At 47.4% G+C, this 17,836-nt stretch overlaps 1 protein-coding gene across 15 annotated transcripts in view; it reads left to right on the top strand.

The window, feature by feature from the left end:
• Nucleotides 1-3,279: 3,279 nt before the first annotated feature.
• The window catches only part of LOC142414397 (uncharacterized), an 86,133-nt gene continuing 71,576 nt past the window's right edge, over nt 3,280-17,836 (top strand). For 7 of the 15 annotated variants that reach the window (XR_012777064.1, XR_012777062.1, XR_012777054.1 and 4 more), the window contains exon 1: nt 12,257-12,525. Coding sequence is in view for 2 of the 15 variants with exons in the window: in XM_075511564.1 (XP_075367679.1) it covers nt 7,483-7,662 (180 nt within the window). In the remaining 13 variants the exon portion in view is untranslated. Of the gene's footprint in view, nt 3,778-7,046; nt 7,663-11,129; nt 11,388-12,256; nt 12,526-17,836 lie in introns of those variants that run through there. The other 8 variants (XR_012777059.1, XR_012777057.1, XM_075511564.1 and 5 more) reach the window with 5 other exon arrangements.

Raw genomic sequence — 17,836 nt, 5'->3', positions numbered from 1 at the left:
CCAGAGGATATCGAAGTTGCAGTTCTGAAGATGGCAACCAGGTGATGTCTGCAGCAAGACGGGACATGACTGCAGCGAGGGTGACTCGTGAGTGTAGAGGCTGTGAGTGATTCAAAGCAGGCTCTAGCATCTGCTGTTCTCGGGAGATGGGCAAATAAATTTTCCTCTGCTTGTGACAAACCCTGTCCTAGGATGATGTGGACAATGTGGTTGTGCCTGCTGGAAGCGCTTAAATGCAAGACAGGATATTTGGGGATGAATAATGTCTAACGTCACTTTCTGATACGTGGAAGGCTTTGAGTTCATATTTTTGCAACAAGCCTATGACTGGGCAGCATTTCGGTACTCTTCCAAAACAAGAGACCAGAGTGACCAGCTCAGTGCATACCTTAAACCTAGCTGCGTTTTAGGAATGCTCTTCATGCACCCGCTGCATAGTCCGCGAGAACATGGGCAAGCTTTGGAAACCAGTGTCTTGCAGAGACATAGCAGATATGCCCAAATTACCTGTGGAGGTTATCCCGATTATCGATTGGACACTTCATTCTAGCTGCTGCATGCTTCGTGTCAGTTGTGCCAAGTCCAGCATGTGGGGCTGAATGTGTGTTTAAGCTTTCCTTTGTCATTCCTGGTGCTTCTCCAGAGCATGGCTTCAATTACTCCATTACAGCTGTGGGACCCTTGTGGCCCAGCTACGAAGACTGGGGCTCAGTTTTCATGGGGATGCTGTTTTGCAGTTGATTCTTTTGAGAACCTGTGGCAACCTGGTTTTCAGAAGTCATCTGCAAGACAGGGACTATGCATCCTGGGAGATCCAGACTCAACCACCACTCTCAAACCTTAACCCACGCTTCTCTGCTGCAGTATACTAGCTTGGTGCATTTATTGGGGTTAGATCAGTTTTTTTTAAATTTTTTTTTCCTCTGACATCCAGGGCTTTTGCTTTCTTCTGAAAATGTTGATGCTTTGAGCTGACGTAGTTGCCTCGTTCCTGCAGCTAGTTCTGCTTGTGTTCACTTCTGCATCTCTAAATCAGCTGGCAAGAGTCCTTCTATAAAGTTGGAGTCTCTCTTCAGATCAGCATTATTTAGAGAGAAGATACTATCTGTTGATCAGTTGACTATTAGTATATTGGCTGGGCTGGGTTTTTTTAGCTAAGGCCAGCATTTTTCTGATACTATTCCTACTTGAATGTAAGCATGAAAGGATTTCTGATCGCTGTGGGATTATTTAACTGCGGCCCAGAGTTATCTTGCTCGGATTGGTCTTAAACTTCAGAGGAAGCAAACCAGAGTCGCGGTGAAATCGGTTGGATAGTTAAAAAGACGGTATTGCACATGGCAAGCTGAAGTCCCGTGAACGTGATGGGTTTCCCCGCTCTGTCACCCTGGCTCTGCTGGAAGGCTGGAAAGCAGGGGAGCGGGCAGCTGCACCAACGTAACCCCCTTGCAGCCGTGCGGCTCCCTTGGGCTTGTAGGAAAGGCTTTACCGTGCAGAGCTTGTCCCTGTACAGACACGTTTTAAGCTGGAGAGATTACACTCTAGGTAGCTTGTGATGAATGTAGAAATCCTTCCTGCAGTGAATCGGTTTTTTGGTGGGTTTTTCCCCCCCTAAAGGGTGGCTGAAACTTAAATTTTTTTTCTATCTGGTGAAGGCTAGCTGCACACAGGGGAATCGGCTGTTGCGGCATGGAGTGCAGCTCAGGGTTTATGTCCAAGTTCTCTTTGATTCATACTCCGTGTTCTGGGAATATCTGTAATTACCATTTTCCAGCACAGGCGCTTCTTTTACATAGCCTGGACAGCTCAGTCCGACTGGCTGTTGTCAAACTTGTGTCTTGAGGTTACGCTAGAGCATGTTGTGGATGCCAAGCAATGGAAAATAAAGCATAGCTTTGAGATGACTTGCTCTGGTGTGGGTTTTCTTATCTCCATTGAGATGTCATCAATACATATTTTTCCTAGGCTTGCATTTTCTTCTGTTGAGCTTCCATCTGATGGCTTTTGCTGCTGCTTTGTATCGAGAGAATCCCCTGTATAATATTTCTGTCTTTTTCCCATCAATGTGTGCTGTGATCAGCAATGCCCTTTAACATCGGTACTCTCCAGTACGTTTTCCGGGTCTCCCAATAATTCATAGAGTTCTTATCCAAACCTTGCCAGTCCGATGCATGGCTTCCTTGAGACAGTTATGCCTCGGGAATAAAAAGGACTGTCCTGAGGTTATGCATGAAATGACTGAAAACTTTTTTTGGCTAGGGGGTTTTACGGAGAACTTGGTTTTGGCTCTCAATTTACACCTGCTTGTTCTTTTGTTACGGTGGCTAAGAGAGTCTCATTTTGTGAGAATGGCCTGCTTTTCTAGTTCCTAGATATGACCTTATGTGGCTGTATTTGAACATGCCTCTGCCTAGCAGCTTGAACGCTTTGAAATTCTCTGCTATTTAGCCTTCTCCAATGGTTTCCATTATCCGCAAACTTAATCATAACTTGGTTTTAGTCATCATAAACCAGGTTAATTCCACAAGATTCCCTCGACATATCCCCTCTAAATGCCGATTCCCTATTGATAACTGAACTTTGAGATCTGTTGATAAGCCATAGAACAAATGTAAATTGGTTAATGTTAGCATGAATATTTTAACATAATAGTAACTGAAATGCGGTACCTGACTCTGTGTCATGCTTCCCAGACCTTTGGTGCTCAAAACATGAGCTCTCAACCAAACTTATAAATAAAAAAATTACAAAAATAATGTTATCCTAATAAAATCTATATATTGTCAATAAACATTATCATCCTTTAAATGTTTAGTAATTTGGTTTCATCCTGACTACTGCAGTGTGTCCAGGATTGATTCTGAGAGTCTATAAAACATTGAACTGAAGACTGATAGGCTTTCCAAGAGCCTGTCTGAACAGCCCTGAGCATTCGTTCAAAAAAAGACTCCTTCACTTGTCTGGTGGTATTAGTTTCCACTTAACAGTACTGCTTGGAATGGAAAGGTTTTCAACATGACTCGAATGCCTCCTTTAGCCTGGTTTTCTAAGGAAATAAAGTATGTGGTTAAGCTGTCTCTTTTCCTTATACCCCAATAGCTTTCAAAACCATTATAAAATCAAGTCAAAATTAGCTAGAAAAGTTGTTTTCTCTAAGACATGCATGTCTTTCCAGTCTTGTGACTATAGCCTTCTGTGTAGATGAGAACCTTATCAAGTGATTCCATAGAGGGGGACTGTGGTGTGGGCTCACCATTGACATGCACTTTCCTACACAGAGGGTAACTGGGTTTGGGTATGCTCCAAGCATGAGAGACGTGAGGCAGACGTGCTTTAGATCTCTGGAGAATTCAACCATGAGACTGAAATCTATCACTACTAGTTTCTTCATAAGCCAAGGAGGAAGCAGAGAGACATTTCTATCAGCAGATAAGAGACCACTGAAGAGCTACAGGAGTTTTGGGGGAACATTGAGCTGGAGCAGACTTGCCTGTTGACTTTTCTGAGACAGCGGAGGGGAAATTAGCAGAAGAGATGGCTTGCTGATGATTAAGCCACTACAAAGACTAAGATAGGAGACTGTTGGGAGAACCTATCTGCTGTTTTTTCTCCAGGAAACAGATTGGGGAAAAGAAATTCAAAGAAACTCAGATGTTCTGAACTGGGAGCTGCTGTGGCCAGAGAAGATACCTTTGTGGTGGAGACCTTCAGGAGTTTCTGATGGAGATAGCAAGGAACTGCTGGGAGATGGGGTTTTGGCACAAGGGATTACAAAAGGTTTGAGACATACCTCAGACCTGTCACTGTCGGGGGGTTTCCTCTGTGGACTTCCTGGAAATGGCTGCTGGGGTGCAAGAACTGGGAGTGTTTGTATGTGGTGTACCAGATTTGGGACTGTGAGGCTGTGGTGCTGAAAAGTGAGTGTGGTTCCTACCAAGATATTGCATATTCTTTGAAACAAACAGCCCCAAAGTAAGTAGAAAACCTGTGACTGTTCTTTGGAGGGTGCAAAAGAAATAGAGCACAGTGGCTATTTCCAGAGATGTCGGCCACAAGGAGGTAAGGCAGAAGGCAATGTCTGTGCATCTGCTCCTAAATGCAGAACAAATAACTAATCTCGGCATTATTCTTGGCATACCAGAAATAGCATCGCTATTGCAAGGATTCTTTAAGCTCTTGTGAAGTTGCCTGGACGTTGAATTACTTGAGTCCCCCTCCCTTCCCCATGAATATAAACTAGGAATTAAATAGCTTATTTGCATCAAATCCCCCCTTACTTTTCCTTCCCTTCATGAAGATTACATGTCTCACATCACTTATACTGGTCTTTCATCCCCAGGCTGTTCAAAACAGCAGTCTTCCTTAAATCATGGTATTTGTGGTTGTCTAGCACCCCCCCATTTTTTTTTTTTTTTTTTTTTTTTTTAGGAAAAATACCCTCACTTTGACATGTTAACTTCTTGCAACTTTTTTCCCTTGACTATGTTTGGTCTGAAATTTTCCCCTTTGAACACATAAGCTGGTATTTCATTAGTTTGGCATTTGCTTTGTCTGTGCATTAAAAGATTAGTGTGATTGCTTGCACTGAAGCAAAGGCTGACTTTGAGCTCAGCTGCCTTTCCATATTTCTCTGCCCAGACAAAGGTCTGTGTCGGCACGGCTCTGCAGGGGGGCCAGCCTTAGACACACTTTAGGTAAATTCTGAATTTTTAGATAAGACTTGGAGTCCTGGGGAGGCTTTGGGAAATGTCAGGATGAATCACTCGGACTGCTCTCCTGGTAAGAGTTTACTTTGCGTTTTGTGGAGAAGGAGCTTAATGACCCTCCCGTCAGTTCATGAGCAGCCAGCGCTCTCCCTGGGCACTGGCAGAGTACGCGCTGGAGGCAACGTCCCTCCAACCACCCGCGACCCGTACAGCTAACACCACCGCGGAGCACCCCTTCCCAAACAGGGTATCAGCCCTGGCTTCTCTTATATATTCCAATCATGCCAATTCCTCCCAGAAGGTTTCAGCAATACCAAGTAGGTCAAATTTATGCTCTGTAAATGAGAGGTTCCCATTTCTCTCGTTTATTACCCAGGCTTCTCGCATCGGCGTAGAGGCAATTAAAGAATTTTGTCTCCTCTCTTGGTGGCTTGATTAATGTTGTTCTTGACATCTTGGTTTCTTTGTGCTAAACAAATAGTCATCTGTTGTCTCTTCTCTTCCTCCTTCTTCCCCTTCCCACCTCCTTTTATTCCTTGCTTCTCATTATTTGAAATCTTCCTTCCTTCTTCCCTCAAGCAGCTTGATGGTCTCCGAGAGGAGCCCGTGAACCCAGCCTGTCCTCCACAATCCCACACCTGCATGCCTTTGTGCAGGAGAAGTTACCAGCAGGTTGCCTGAACCTCCCTCCTGTTTCCTCCTTTTCAAATTACTTCGCGGGGGATGCAGTACTCCATGTTGATTTCAGCGCTTTAAACTGCTTTGAGAACTCCAACCAGATTGTGGTATGTGCTTATCGTAGAATCGTAGAATAGTTTGGGTTGGGAGGGACCTTTAAAGGTCACCTAGTCCAAAGCCCCTGTGATAAACAGGGATATCTTCAACTAGATTCAGGGACATCTTCAACTTGACCAATACTTGAGGTGTTTCAGTTGCTCTTTACAACTTTCTCTGATTTTTTTATTTTGCTGTTTAGTAACTTAGTGGTTGAGATTTAATTTTTTTTTAATATTGAGCTGGCTTCTGACCCAAGTGAACTGCTACTTTTAAAAGCTTCCTCTGGAGAAATCCTCTCTAAATCCATACAGGTAGTCAGAGCAGCCTTGATCTTAATGCACCACTGAATTATGACCAGAAACTAGGGCAAGCATAGAAATAGGAGCTCTTGCTTCAGCCAGGGAACACAGAGCCCAGTTGGAGGCTGCCTTGCTTTAAATGCTGTGCAGGTCTGAGTGCAGAGATTAGGAACCCACTGACTGATGCTTGAAGGACGTTTTCGGCCCCCCACTGTGATTACGGTTCGGTGATGGGCAGGGAGATGCAGATAGCTTGGTCTTGCAGCTGGTTTCCGTTTTGGGATGACATCCTGAAGTATGGACAGAGCAGTGCAGGGGAGGACAGATTTGTGAGACAAGGAGGCTGGAAGCATTTGTGAATCCAAGGTGATAAAGCCCAAAATAGCTGCTTTTAATGGGTGGATTTGTCTGGATGCTGCCTGGAGGGAGAAGAGAAACACTGACAGATAAGGAGGTCCTGGGTCCAGAGCCCTCAGAAGGGGGAGAATATCTCAGGATCCATATGGGACGGGCTTGGCTTTGCTGCTGTTCTTGTGGCAGGAATGCTTGTCAGGAGAGAAGGATCGTTTTTGCTGCTACCTGACCTTTTTGTCCCCTCACTTGCCTCTCTGGGCCCACATTGCTTAGAGCTATCTGTGATAGATGATTTCTAGGGTTCAGTTAGCTTTGGTAGAAAACTGACTGAGGTGGGACATGGGAATGGCTATGTAGGTCCTATGGACTGAAAACCTTCTAGGCATCCCTCTTGCTCCCTAAGGACACAAGATCTTCATCTGTGTTTTTGAGGTTTTAATTCCAGTCCTCCGCTTCAGTGGGGAGATCTGTTCTACACCATAGAAAAGCCTGGTACGGCTGCTCCTGTTCCTCCCAAGAACTTGAAGTCAGGAGTCTGTAGGTGCTGCTCTGTGTCTGGGTGTCTGCTCAGTGGGATCGCTCCTCTGTTCCTTCCTTTCAAAGTAGCCATATGTAAGAGAAGAAGCCTTTGAAGGCCTCTCAAAGAATGGATTGGCTTCTTCATTGTAGGTATCAGAAATACTTAATGATTCAAGACCATGGCTTGCTTTCATAAAGAGCATGATTTTTCACTTCTGCAAACCAATTCAGCCAGACCAGTGGTGAGGCCATACAACCCACAAGGAGGAAAGCTGCTGTTTTGCTCTGACTTTGACAGATGGTGCACATTAGTCCTAAGCTAATACAAGGCTTGTCAGCTGCCCTGGGGTCTCAACATCTGGGTGTGAATTTCAGACGCTATTTCCAGTGAGTAAATATAGACACCTCCTGAATTGATTTCTTCTGAGCTAGAAACACAAATTTTAAGACGTCCCTCTCCAGATGGTCCACCACCGCCCTTCTCACCAGTGGGAAAGAGTAAATGTCTGCCACTCCTGTCCCAGAGCCCTTCTTTTATGGTCTTGTGTCCATCATGTGGCTGGAGTCAACATCCTGCTGCATTGCTGCTTCCCTAGAGCTCTCCCTGACCCTTTCCAAATCTTATTGCCAGTGCTGTCACAGCCTGAAGAGGATGGGTCTGGGGAAGAACCAACCGGTCAAACGCAATCCCTTCTGTATCTTTAAAATCTGTTTTTCCCAGCTTGTGCTCTGGCAGATGATTGCTCAGAGCCTTTCTGGTGCAGAGATCTGGGGACATAAATTCCAGGCGGGCACGTTTACTTCCCTCAGACCATGATAATGGAGAAATGATTCACATTTACAGCTTCGGGAAGAGACGTGCTCAGCATTCATCCCACGGCACTCCTGCCTTTCTCCCATACAGTCCTTGGGAAAACAAGGCTCCTTCCATGTGCTGTTGGAGGACTGTGGCAGCTCGTGCTGCCTGGAAGTCCTGGGAGAATGATCAGCCTGCAGACCTAACGAAGGTGAGTGCAGTACATCTCCTCTCCCTGGTTGGATTTTGGTTCGCCGCTTGGAGAAAGTCACCTTTTTTCAAGCCTGGCAAATACTTGCTGGACTGTGTTTCAGACTTGAGGTAGCTGCTTTGCTTGCTCCGTGCTCATTATTGCTGTTTGCACCTGCGTTTGGTGTACGTGCAGTTCGTCATGCAGTGTGGGGGGAGCAGAGCATACCACTGGGGGCTCCAGATGTGTTCCAGGAGTGTGGGGAGATGGGAGGAGCAGCAGTCCTTTGGGGCAGGCAGGCAGGTTGCTGTTGAATACCATCTTGTTTGTGCCCGTCCTGGTGCTTAGCTGGTGCTTAGCTGCAGAGGAGGATGGAGAAGCTCCTATCCGAGGCAGGGAGCTGCTCCAGGAACAGCACCAGGCTGCAGAGCTGAAAAGGCTGTGGGTCTCATCTCACCTGTGTCTACCCTGACTACTGAAAACCAGTACCATCCACAGAGCACTTCATAGCTAGAAGAGTCTGAACGAACAGGCACAGTGTAAATGTGATGCTTGTCTTAACCATGCTTGAATAAATCCTTCCTACTGACTTCCTACTGACTCCACTTTTTTCTCCATGCCTGCAAGTCCATACAAGAGAAGAGACCAGAAGCGCTCCATCCACATGAGGCTGTCAGCTGTAATCAGCCATGAAAAACCATCTATCGGAGCCCAAGTTTCATTAGAACTTTTACGTGCCCTTATCTTGCCCTTGCTGCAGGCCTGTTCCCAACAGAGATGGAGGACTCAAGGCACTGAAACTGGCTGTTGTGATGCCATCCTAAAGGAGAAACTAAAAATTACTCGGTGGATTTGTAGAAAATCCGGTGTTGCTTAAGCATCCTTTTGGGGTTTTCTCCTCTTTTTTTTTTTTTTTTCTTGTTGAGAAATTGGTTCTGCTAAGACCTTGAGAGATGTCTGTGACCCTCAGGGGCAGGAAATCAAGCATCCCATTGAACAGGCATTTCCAGGGCTAGTGCTTCAGTGTGTGTAGGCAAGTACATCCCTGCTAGCTAGGGAGGCACAGGAGATGGGATGCTCCCGATGCCTTGGGCTCCAGCTCTGCATGGGTAGGGAACCTGGACCTTGGATCTGAACTCTCTAGCCTTTTTCCCAGGTTACGGGGATATTGTACGGTGTTTTGACAGCTGAAACAGCCTGGAAATAATGAGCTCAAAGCAATGTTTTCTCTCGTGTCCTCTTTCCATTTGACGAACAAGATGTATCATTTAGCAACGAGGCCAGGTCTGTTTGCTCAGGGCCGTTGTTTAATCAGGGAGTGCAAGTGGAGCTCTTCTCACGGGATCTATTCTCAGGTTTTTCATGCTATTGACAGCTGAATAAGGTTTTCCCACATGGCTTCAGATCAGCAGAGAGGACAAGCACCCAGCAAATGTGGCTCAGATTCAACTGGTGTAATCATTTGGATCACAATATTTTTCACTTTTGTATGTTTCCAGGGTTGTGTTTCTAGAGTTATTCTCTTATGTTTCTAGAAGTTGATGAAAGGTGCAGGTTTTCTTGCTCTGTAATTGTAATTCTGCCATCTTTACTTTTGTTATAGGTAGTAGTCATTCAGCAGTATTTTCCATTTGAATGGCTGCAATTTTAAACTCATTTATTCTTTTTATGGAAGTTCAGAGGTATCTTGTGGAAATCACTGCAAGAGAGCAGTAAGCTTCACTTAGGTTACATCCATTCACACATGGGTTTGCCTCAAGTCAATAACAAGAGTTGACAAGAATTGGAATACAAAACCTTGTTGGCCATGCATGTATAGGAAATGCCTGGGGAATTAGAATAATAGTAGGAAAAAATACAGGGTCTGTGATTTTTATTTTTTGTGGTTCTTCCTGAGACCTTAACCTCCTGATGGTGCAGCTGCCTGTCTTTTCATCATAACCCCTGTGACATAAGGTACAAGCTGAGGATTATGAATTATTGCTGAGGTGGAGGGAGATGCACAACCAGCTATAGTACATGGAGCTTAGCTCTAGCCTGCACGGCCTCATGCCATCCAGAAGAGGAAACAGGGTCAAAAACCAGGGGAGCATCACCTGTGTGGGAGCAAGGAAGCCTACAATGGAGCTGCTGGAGCAGCGTGCCGTGGGCCAGGGTTGTATATCTGTTCCCGAGTCCAGGGGTGCTGCTTCAGGCCTCAGCGGATGCCTGTGCTTTTTGTCAGCAAAGAAGTGTGTGAGGTGACGAGGATGGAGGGGACCTTCTCTGCCTTCCAAAGGATGGAGGTGAGGATGGTTATGGCTGAGGAAGTCAGAGCTGCATTTAGCCGCCTTGATCTTAGCTGTGCTTGGCACTACATGCAGATCACAAGGAACAGGCACAGCAGACTGTACCCCGCAAAGGTGTATTTCCAGGAAAATAAAAGCTATGAAGAGGAATGGAGTCTCAGGACATGTGGGGCAGGCACAGGATGTCCCCCAAAGGCTGATGGAAAGAAGCCCCTGATCTGTAACCTCATGGTGCAAGGACCACGCTGCTCAGAAGGCAAGGACAAGCCCCTGACGAGCCTCTCTGATATGACGGCTGCAAAGTCAGTTAAAGCTTCCAAGTCCCAATAGCAATTCCCCTCTCTTTGGCCGCACTGGCAGTTAACGTGGGGAGGAGATGGCTATCAATGCTCTGTCCTCATGTTGCTCCCCCATGGCAGCAGAAGCCTTGCTGGTTGAACAGTCCCCTGGAGAGCCGGTGATGTTTGGCTGGTTCATAAGCAGCCCTCGAGGTGGTAATCTTGCAGGCTGTAGGTCTCTTCTCCTCTTCCGACAACAACCTTACCTGGGTGTATAAAAGGGAGAGGCTGGGGGTAAGCATGGTGGCTGTGGGGAATGCTGAACACAACGGGCAGCAATCAACCAGGCACCTTCAGAGAGTCATCGGGGGAAAAAAAACATTGTGCAAATTGCAGTCCTGAAATATCCTAATTAGGAGTTCTGAATTATCTCAGTAGGATCACAATTAAAATATTCAAGATAACCAGGAAAGGAAGCATGTCCCCCCCCTTCCTCCTTCAGGCTGCCTGACTTCTCTTTAATTGTAATGTTTTGAAGGTGTGTTGGGCTGCCTGACTTTTTCTTTCATTGCAATGTCTTGAAGGTGTGGTGTTCCTGAAACACGGGGTGCTTGTTCCCAAAGGGAATACGCTTATGTTTTGGTGTTCTCCCAGGTTGTTTTGGTTAATTACAGAGAAGAGATTGCCCAGCGTTTCTGTGGGCTTCGGAGGCCCGTATGTAATCACGCAGAGGGCTCTCTATCCGCACCGCGTGCCGAATTCTGAGTGTTACTCAAAGAAAATAAAGATAAACGCAGCTGTATTCCACGGAAAGCAGCAGCGGCTTTGCCTGTAACAGGGAAGTGCCTGGTTGTGGCTTCGCTCTGGCTGTTGTGCAGAAGAGCGGACGGATGGTAACTCCGCTCTGCTGCCAGGCTGCATCACAGGGACATCCTCCGCTCCTGCGACCGCCCAGCAGCGAGGCAGGCAGCGGGGCTTCCTTGCAGAAGCTTGGTACGAGCCTGTCCTCCGAGAGCAGCGTGGGCGTTACATGGAGAGAGGCTGCGGGGAGGATGGAGGGAACAGACTCGTGCCTTCCAAAGCAGCAAGCTATATCCTGCTACTCTTCCTTTTTCAAATTAATGATGGGTTGATTTTTCAAATTAATGAAACCGGTGTCATACAGAGCCTGGGGAACAAGGTGAGGCAAAGTCACAGGGACTTGGGATGTCTACGTGGGATTTTTTTTAATCTGCTAGGATTCCCCTGTGGCCCCCTCCGCTTTTGTCGCTGCTGTCGGATGCTCTGCACCACGAGGCTGTCCCAACCCACGGGCTTCTGCAGAGACCTTAGCTCCTGGCTCTGGGGCTGTAGTGTCTGGATGTCTGGACTGGTTCTCCGTGGATCTGCAGTGTGTTAGCCTCAACTCTACTGGAAAGCAGATCAGCTGCTTTTGGAGGAGACTTGCCTGTGAAATACTGGAGTTGTGCTCACACTGTGCTGTGCCGGGGCTACTGCTCATGGTGTGAGTTCTCCTCAGCCCAGATCCCCTGACCTTGGGTGACAGCCGCTTGGGTCTGTGAGAAGCTAGCTCATGGAGACAATGCCAGCAGATGGTGCTCAAGAACATGCGCTAGCCAGGATGTGGAGGTTATGGAGAAGCAGAAAAACCACTTGTCCTGTCCCTCCAGCAGCGCCTGTTTTCCTGGAAAGCTTTCCCTTCCCATGGCTGTGTTTCCATGGGGCTGTGCAGAGAGCAGTAGACTCTGTTGCAATTCTTTCCTTGCTAAATCGCCTGCAGGCCAGACCACGCTGGCCTCGCAATGACCGCATTGGAGTTGTGCTCCATCTGTTTGGGGGATGGTCCTCTGCGCATCCTTCCAGGTGCAGGAGCTCTCTTGCAGACCCACAATCATCATGCTGCCCGGCTCCTGGCAGCTTCTTCTGTGTCCTAAGAACTTTTGCCTGGTGGGAAAAATCACTTGAAGCTTGGTTGTTTTGGGTATTGGTTGGGGTTTTTTTTTTGGTTTGGGTTTTTTGTGGTTTTGGTTGGGTTTTTTTTTCTTTTTTTTAGGGGAGTGAAAAATGAGCTGTGCTTACAGAAGTGTGAGTCAGACTGGCATTGCAAACAAAACAGAGTTTGCAGGATTGCTTGCCTATCAGCAACCCGAATCTGCCCCGGTGCTGGGCTGTTTCCTGTTCTTACAAGCCTTTGAAGCCAGATCTTTGTCTTTGTCCTGCTGCAGACTTCTGCTCTGATAGTCGCACAAAAGATCAAAACTTGTAAGAGAGAAGTGAAGCAACTATGAAAACAACGGAGCTTTTCTTCAAAGAGAGAAGTATGTGGAGTAGCTCTGGTATAACTGTGTCTATACATATACTGTTGGAGAATGTCAGGATATTTGTGTAATCAATAATTTCCATGCAGTAATTTTTGGCTTATGATCACTTATTTCATAATATCACCCTCTCAGGGAGTGATTTCACAGCAGATATTCCTCTGGATTTTCTCGTGGGGGATATTAAGGCTTTTTTTTTTCCCCCAAAGGCTCCTTGCCCATGACAGACACTGAAAGACTGGGATCTGCTGGTGGGTTGCCCCGTGCTGAGTCAGGACTTCAATCAAGGAGCAATGGCAACAAGACCTTACTGGAGCCGTTTAAAGGCTGGCAACTCATAACGACCAGAGCTAGTCCGCAGTGTGCTCTGAACACAACTGAAGCAGCTCCAGCTGCTCCCTAGCAGGGTTTCAAAATGATGCTGATGTAAGATGATCCATGTAACCACATTCATTTCTGGGACAAATCTGGCATGCCTTTCTCTTACAAGTCCTTGTGTTAATTTTAATGTTTTTATTCCTGTGGGAAAGGGGCCACCAGGATCTGGGCTTAGTCGTCTTCCGAGCAACTTGTACAGAAGCAGGCGCCCGTGTGTGCGTGAACGAATGGGTCCGTACCGGCTCTTAGCTGTTGTCCGTGGAGCCTGCAAGCTGCTGGTGGCTCTTCCAGGTTCAAACTGCAGTGGATAACCAGGCAGCCTGCCTCGCCGTCTGCCCGCAGCCTGCTGCAACGAAGCTTTGTGCTGGAACGCAGAGGAGGAGGTTGTTTCTGTTTCAAACTGATCTGCTGGCTGTTGAGGGATGTCAAGGGCTACCAGTGCTTTGCTGAGACTGGTGATAGTTTTGTCGATGATTATCTGTCCAGTGTCAGCTCTAGCACTTTACAGTGAAACTCTGTTTCCAGATCAGACCTGCCGTCACATATGTAATTTATCTGGGTTTAAGGGAAAGTTACCACAGTGTTTTAAAATGCTCAGCTTCTTGCAAACAAGGTCTCCATCCCCAAAGTAAGTAGGGGAGACCTTCTATCCTTGCTCCCAGGCTTTCCTCCTGCCCTTATGGCCAATGTGACGTTTGTCTGAGGGTGCTTGGCACCCCTTCTCTGCAGCCTTGCCTCCCTTACGGTGGGATAACTCTTCCAGCTGCACAAATGAGAAGTTGTTTCCCAAGTGGGCCACAGCCCTTGGAGGGATTGTAAAGTCGTCATCAGGGAAGTTGTTGTAATGTCCCCCTTTTGGGGTGTTGCAGTTGTGTCTGGGACAGGGAGAGATGTGTAAATGGAGGGCAGAGCCTGTGCATCAGCAATTTTGAAAGCAAGCCTAAAATGCAATGAATCCTTTTGTAGGACAATGCTGGATGGTAGCTTAATTTGCATTAACTGCACACAGCTAAGGGAATTCATATTACACCTTATTCTCCTGTATCAGTACTACTTGTCAGCTTTTGTTGTGTCAAAACTGTTGTCTGCATTTCAGAGTTGGCTTTGCAGGGCCGGGCTAACACCTCAGCTCCTCTCCTTTCCTATCTATGGCTGACTTCTCCAGATCAGCTTATCTGTCCCTACATACAGGGTATGGTTAATCTGACCACCATAACAGCTGATGGAACATCACCGTTCTTCCACAGTCTGAAGTGGATTTGTCCTAGAGAGAGCCCTCTTCATTAGCCATGAAGTGTGGGTGGGTAATGCCAAACCCTTTGGGAGCCCCTTGAAGAGGGAATTATTCTTTGCTTGGCACCAGTGGGGATGGGAGAGAGCTATGTGACTCACTAAGTGAATTCCAGAGGCTGAAGTTAATTCCCGGTATGAAATCTTTCCTCTTGCTTGGAAACCTTTGGTTCTCATGGAGTGTTTTGCCTGCAAAGGGCTGAATGCATCCCATCAACTTGAATGTACTTGATTCCACAAATCAGCACCTGCTCAACACAGTCCCAGAATGAGCCTCTACATATGTTTTATTTTTGGGTGCAGAATAAGGGAGCCATTCAATTCAAGCTGATTTGCAAGGATAAACTGAAGTGGGAGAAAAGCACTGACTCAGCTCAGCATTCCTCAGATGAATTCAGCACTAACCTCTATTAATGATTTAGCACAACCATTGAAAACATGGTAAATCAGATGTTGAAGAAAATTCGGATGTCCTGGTTGACTTCACCTCCAGGCGTGGAGTGTCACTTATGCTTTTGAACAGTTTGTCTTTTTATCGGTGGCATAACAAGGTGTCTATTTATTGGCTGGTGGATTGGCAAATTGAATGCATGAAGGTTGAAGAGCTAGTGCATGTTTTCTTAAGGACCCCATTCAAGATACGGCAGATCTGGTTCTACTTTTTCCATCTCAGTGGTATGCTGTTGCTGGGGACTGTATGCTCACAGAACGGTTGAGATTGGAAGGGACCTTCAGAGTTCATCTGGTCCAATCTCCCTGCTCAAGCAGAGTCATCTACAGCCAGTTGCCCACAACTGTGTCCAGATGGCTTTTGACTATCTCCAAGGAGGGAGACTCCACAACCTCCCTGGGCAACCTGTTCCAGTGCTCAGACACCCTTACAGTGAAAAAATGTTTCCCAATATTCAGTGGGAATCTCCTGCGTTTCAGTTGGTACCCACTGTCCTGCTGGCAATACGTTGTCTAACGCTGCCCAGGATACCGTTAGCCGTCTCTGCCACAATGGTACGTTGCTGGCTCGCATTCAACTTGGTGTTCACCAGGACCCCAAGTCTTTTTCTGCAAAGCTGCTTTCTAGATGGTCAGCCCCTAGCATGTCTTATGGGAGACAGTGTCAAAAGCCTTACTGAAGTCCAGGTAGAGAATATCCACTGCTCTCTCCTCATCTACCAGGCCAGTCACTTCATCGTAGAAGCTTATCATGCTGGTCAAGCATGACTTCCTTTTGGTGAAGCAGTGCTGCCTACTCCTGATGACTTTCTTGCCCTTATGTGCTTGGAAATGGTTTCCAGGATTAGCTGCTTCATCACGTTTCCAGGGATCGAGGTGAGGCTGACTGGCCTGTAGTTCCCTAGGTTGTCCTTCTAGCCCTTCTTGAAGATAGGAGTGACATTTACTTTTCTCCAGTCCTCAGGCACTTCTCCCAGTCACCATGGTCGATCAGTGATTATCAAGTGGCCTTGCAATGACATCTGCCAGCTCCCTCCCGATACACGGTGTATCGATACACCGATACGACGGGTGTATCCCATCGGGGCCCATGGACAAATGTATGTCTAGTTTGCTTAAGTGTTGCTTGATCTGATCCTCTTCCATCAAGGTTACATCTTCCTTGCTCTAATTTTCCCTCCTGGTCTCTGGGACCCTTATCAGACAAGCTGGAAGGACAAATCCTAGTATGGGTCTGGCATGGATGTTTTTGTTTCTGGCAGGCGTGGATGCCTCCAGAAACCTGGATGCTTGTCTTGCACCACTGGGACCTGGGGGGATTGCCCCGTTTTATAGACTGGTTTAAGTTGCGTCCAATTTGCTGCCTCTCGAGTGCATTGTTGAGAAGAGCGCAGGTGGCCTCAGGGGGGAAGGCTGGGTGCTGGCACTGATTCCTGGGGACGGGAGTGAGAGGGAGACTGCTGCTGTCCTGGCACGAGAGGGGATCTCAGCCACAGGGGCTGTTCGGGAATGCATGGTGGTGCAGGGAGGAGGATAGCTGGCAGGGTGTCTGTGCAATCTAGAGAGGAGCAGAGGGCTTGCATCTGCCAAGGCATGGATCCACAGCCAGGTCCTCAAGAAGCGGAAGGCTCCTTCCCCAGGAGAAGCTAGTCTGTGTTCCCCTTAGGGTGACCGATTGACATATATCCATATTTTAGATCCCCAGTGGGTTGCAGCACTTTAGACGGCCGCACGCTGCAGCGTGCGTTCTGCTAGCCAGTCACGAGTAGGGTGATGTTTTATTTTCTGAATTTCAAAGGGGGCTTATGCACTTGAGTATTCAAAATTAATAGTTCTGGCTGCTCTAAAGCAATTATCTTCTTTCAGTGAGCAGTCTTCAAAGAAAATGTTATTGTAGACAAGCTGTTAGGGAAGCAGATGAAATGCTTTGGGGCTCAGATAGTTACAAAGAGACCAGTCCTTCAGTTGCTGGTTCCTGCTCCCCTCCCGTGTAGCCCCTTCCACAGGGAAATCCAGCTTTCCTATGAAATTAGCCGTGAGGTGTCAGAAACTGGTATCTGTGCCTTTCCGGGGATTTGAAGTGGCTGGGATATATCGGGGGCTGTCCTTGGAGCAGGGCTCCAAGGCTTGTTGATACAAATGCATCTGGGTACCATTACATCGAAACTGAACTGGGCAATGGGAGCTGCTGCGTAGTTTTCCTCTTGCAGATCTCTAATAGTAGCCTAATACAAGGGGTGCCCAGCCTGGTCAAAGCGACGGAGTCCTAAAGGCTGATGCCACGTAGCATTAGCATCTCTGAAACCACTTTTGTGAGCTTATATGCCTGCTGTTAGGTGTGAGGTGTGCTCTGCTGATGTATGGATACCATAGCTGGAATATCTGCTCCTTCGGGGAAGCAACGCCAAGAGGAGAGTTGCCTCTCTGTTTTGCGTGAGCACTCATCATGCTCCAATTCCCACCCCCAAATTTTGGCCTGACCTTAAAAAGGAATGGTGTGTTGTCTCCTGGTTGTGCACACAAGTACGATGAGCGGCCGGGCTGTGGGATGGAGAGGCTTGTGCCGTGTAAGCTTGTGCCTACCGGCTCTTGGGGGGTGGATTTCACTGCCCCTGCCTCAGAGCAGATGCTGCTGTTGAAAGCTTTGATGTGCCTTGCCTGTCCTTGCACCAAGCTTCGTACATCTGTTTCACTGCAGGGCCCAGCTCTGATCCACTGTGGACATGCAGGATTTGGTTTCTTTAGATCCTGGCTCTAACTGCGGTGACAAATCTGACTGTATTTGGCCTGCTCAGGCTGACGTGATCTATTAGAGTCCGGGTCACCACTACTGCAATGCCTCCAGCCTGTGTGCAATGCCTGCCTGCTGCTCTGGTGGCTCCGGTGGCAGGCAGAGCTTTCCAGATACGGGGTCAGAGCCGGGAGCATCGGGTATCGTGTATCAGCATGAATTATTCCCTGTGTACACGTGTTTTGTGTGGGCAACATTCCACCTGGGCAAAATGAGGTTGCTTTTAATTCCGTGTGAGATGCACCTAACAGAACAGCAGGGTTGCCTCTGCCAAAATAGTGCCCAAGGAGCTGGAAATCCTCAGGGTCTCACTCAGGCTGTTGGTGGCACAGGGTATGGTGCATTCAGAGACGGTTTGCATGCTGTTAGCAGCCAGAAAGGAAGGTCCAGAGGGACACTGTC

Source organism: Mycteria americana, chromosome 9, assembly GCF_035582795.1.
Source record: "Mycteria americana isolate JAX WOST 10 ecotype Jacksonville Zoo and Gardens chromosome 9, USCA_MyAme_1.0, whole genome shotgun sequence".
NCBI classification, from domain to species: domain Eukaryota; kingdom Metazoa; phylum Chordata; class Aves; order Ciconiiformes; family Ciconiidae; genus Mycteria; species Mycteria americana.
The sequence above is the reverse complement of the archived record's forward strand: the minus strand, read 5'-3'. Positions and strand labels throughout refer to the sequence as shown.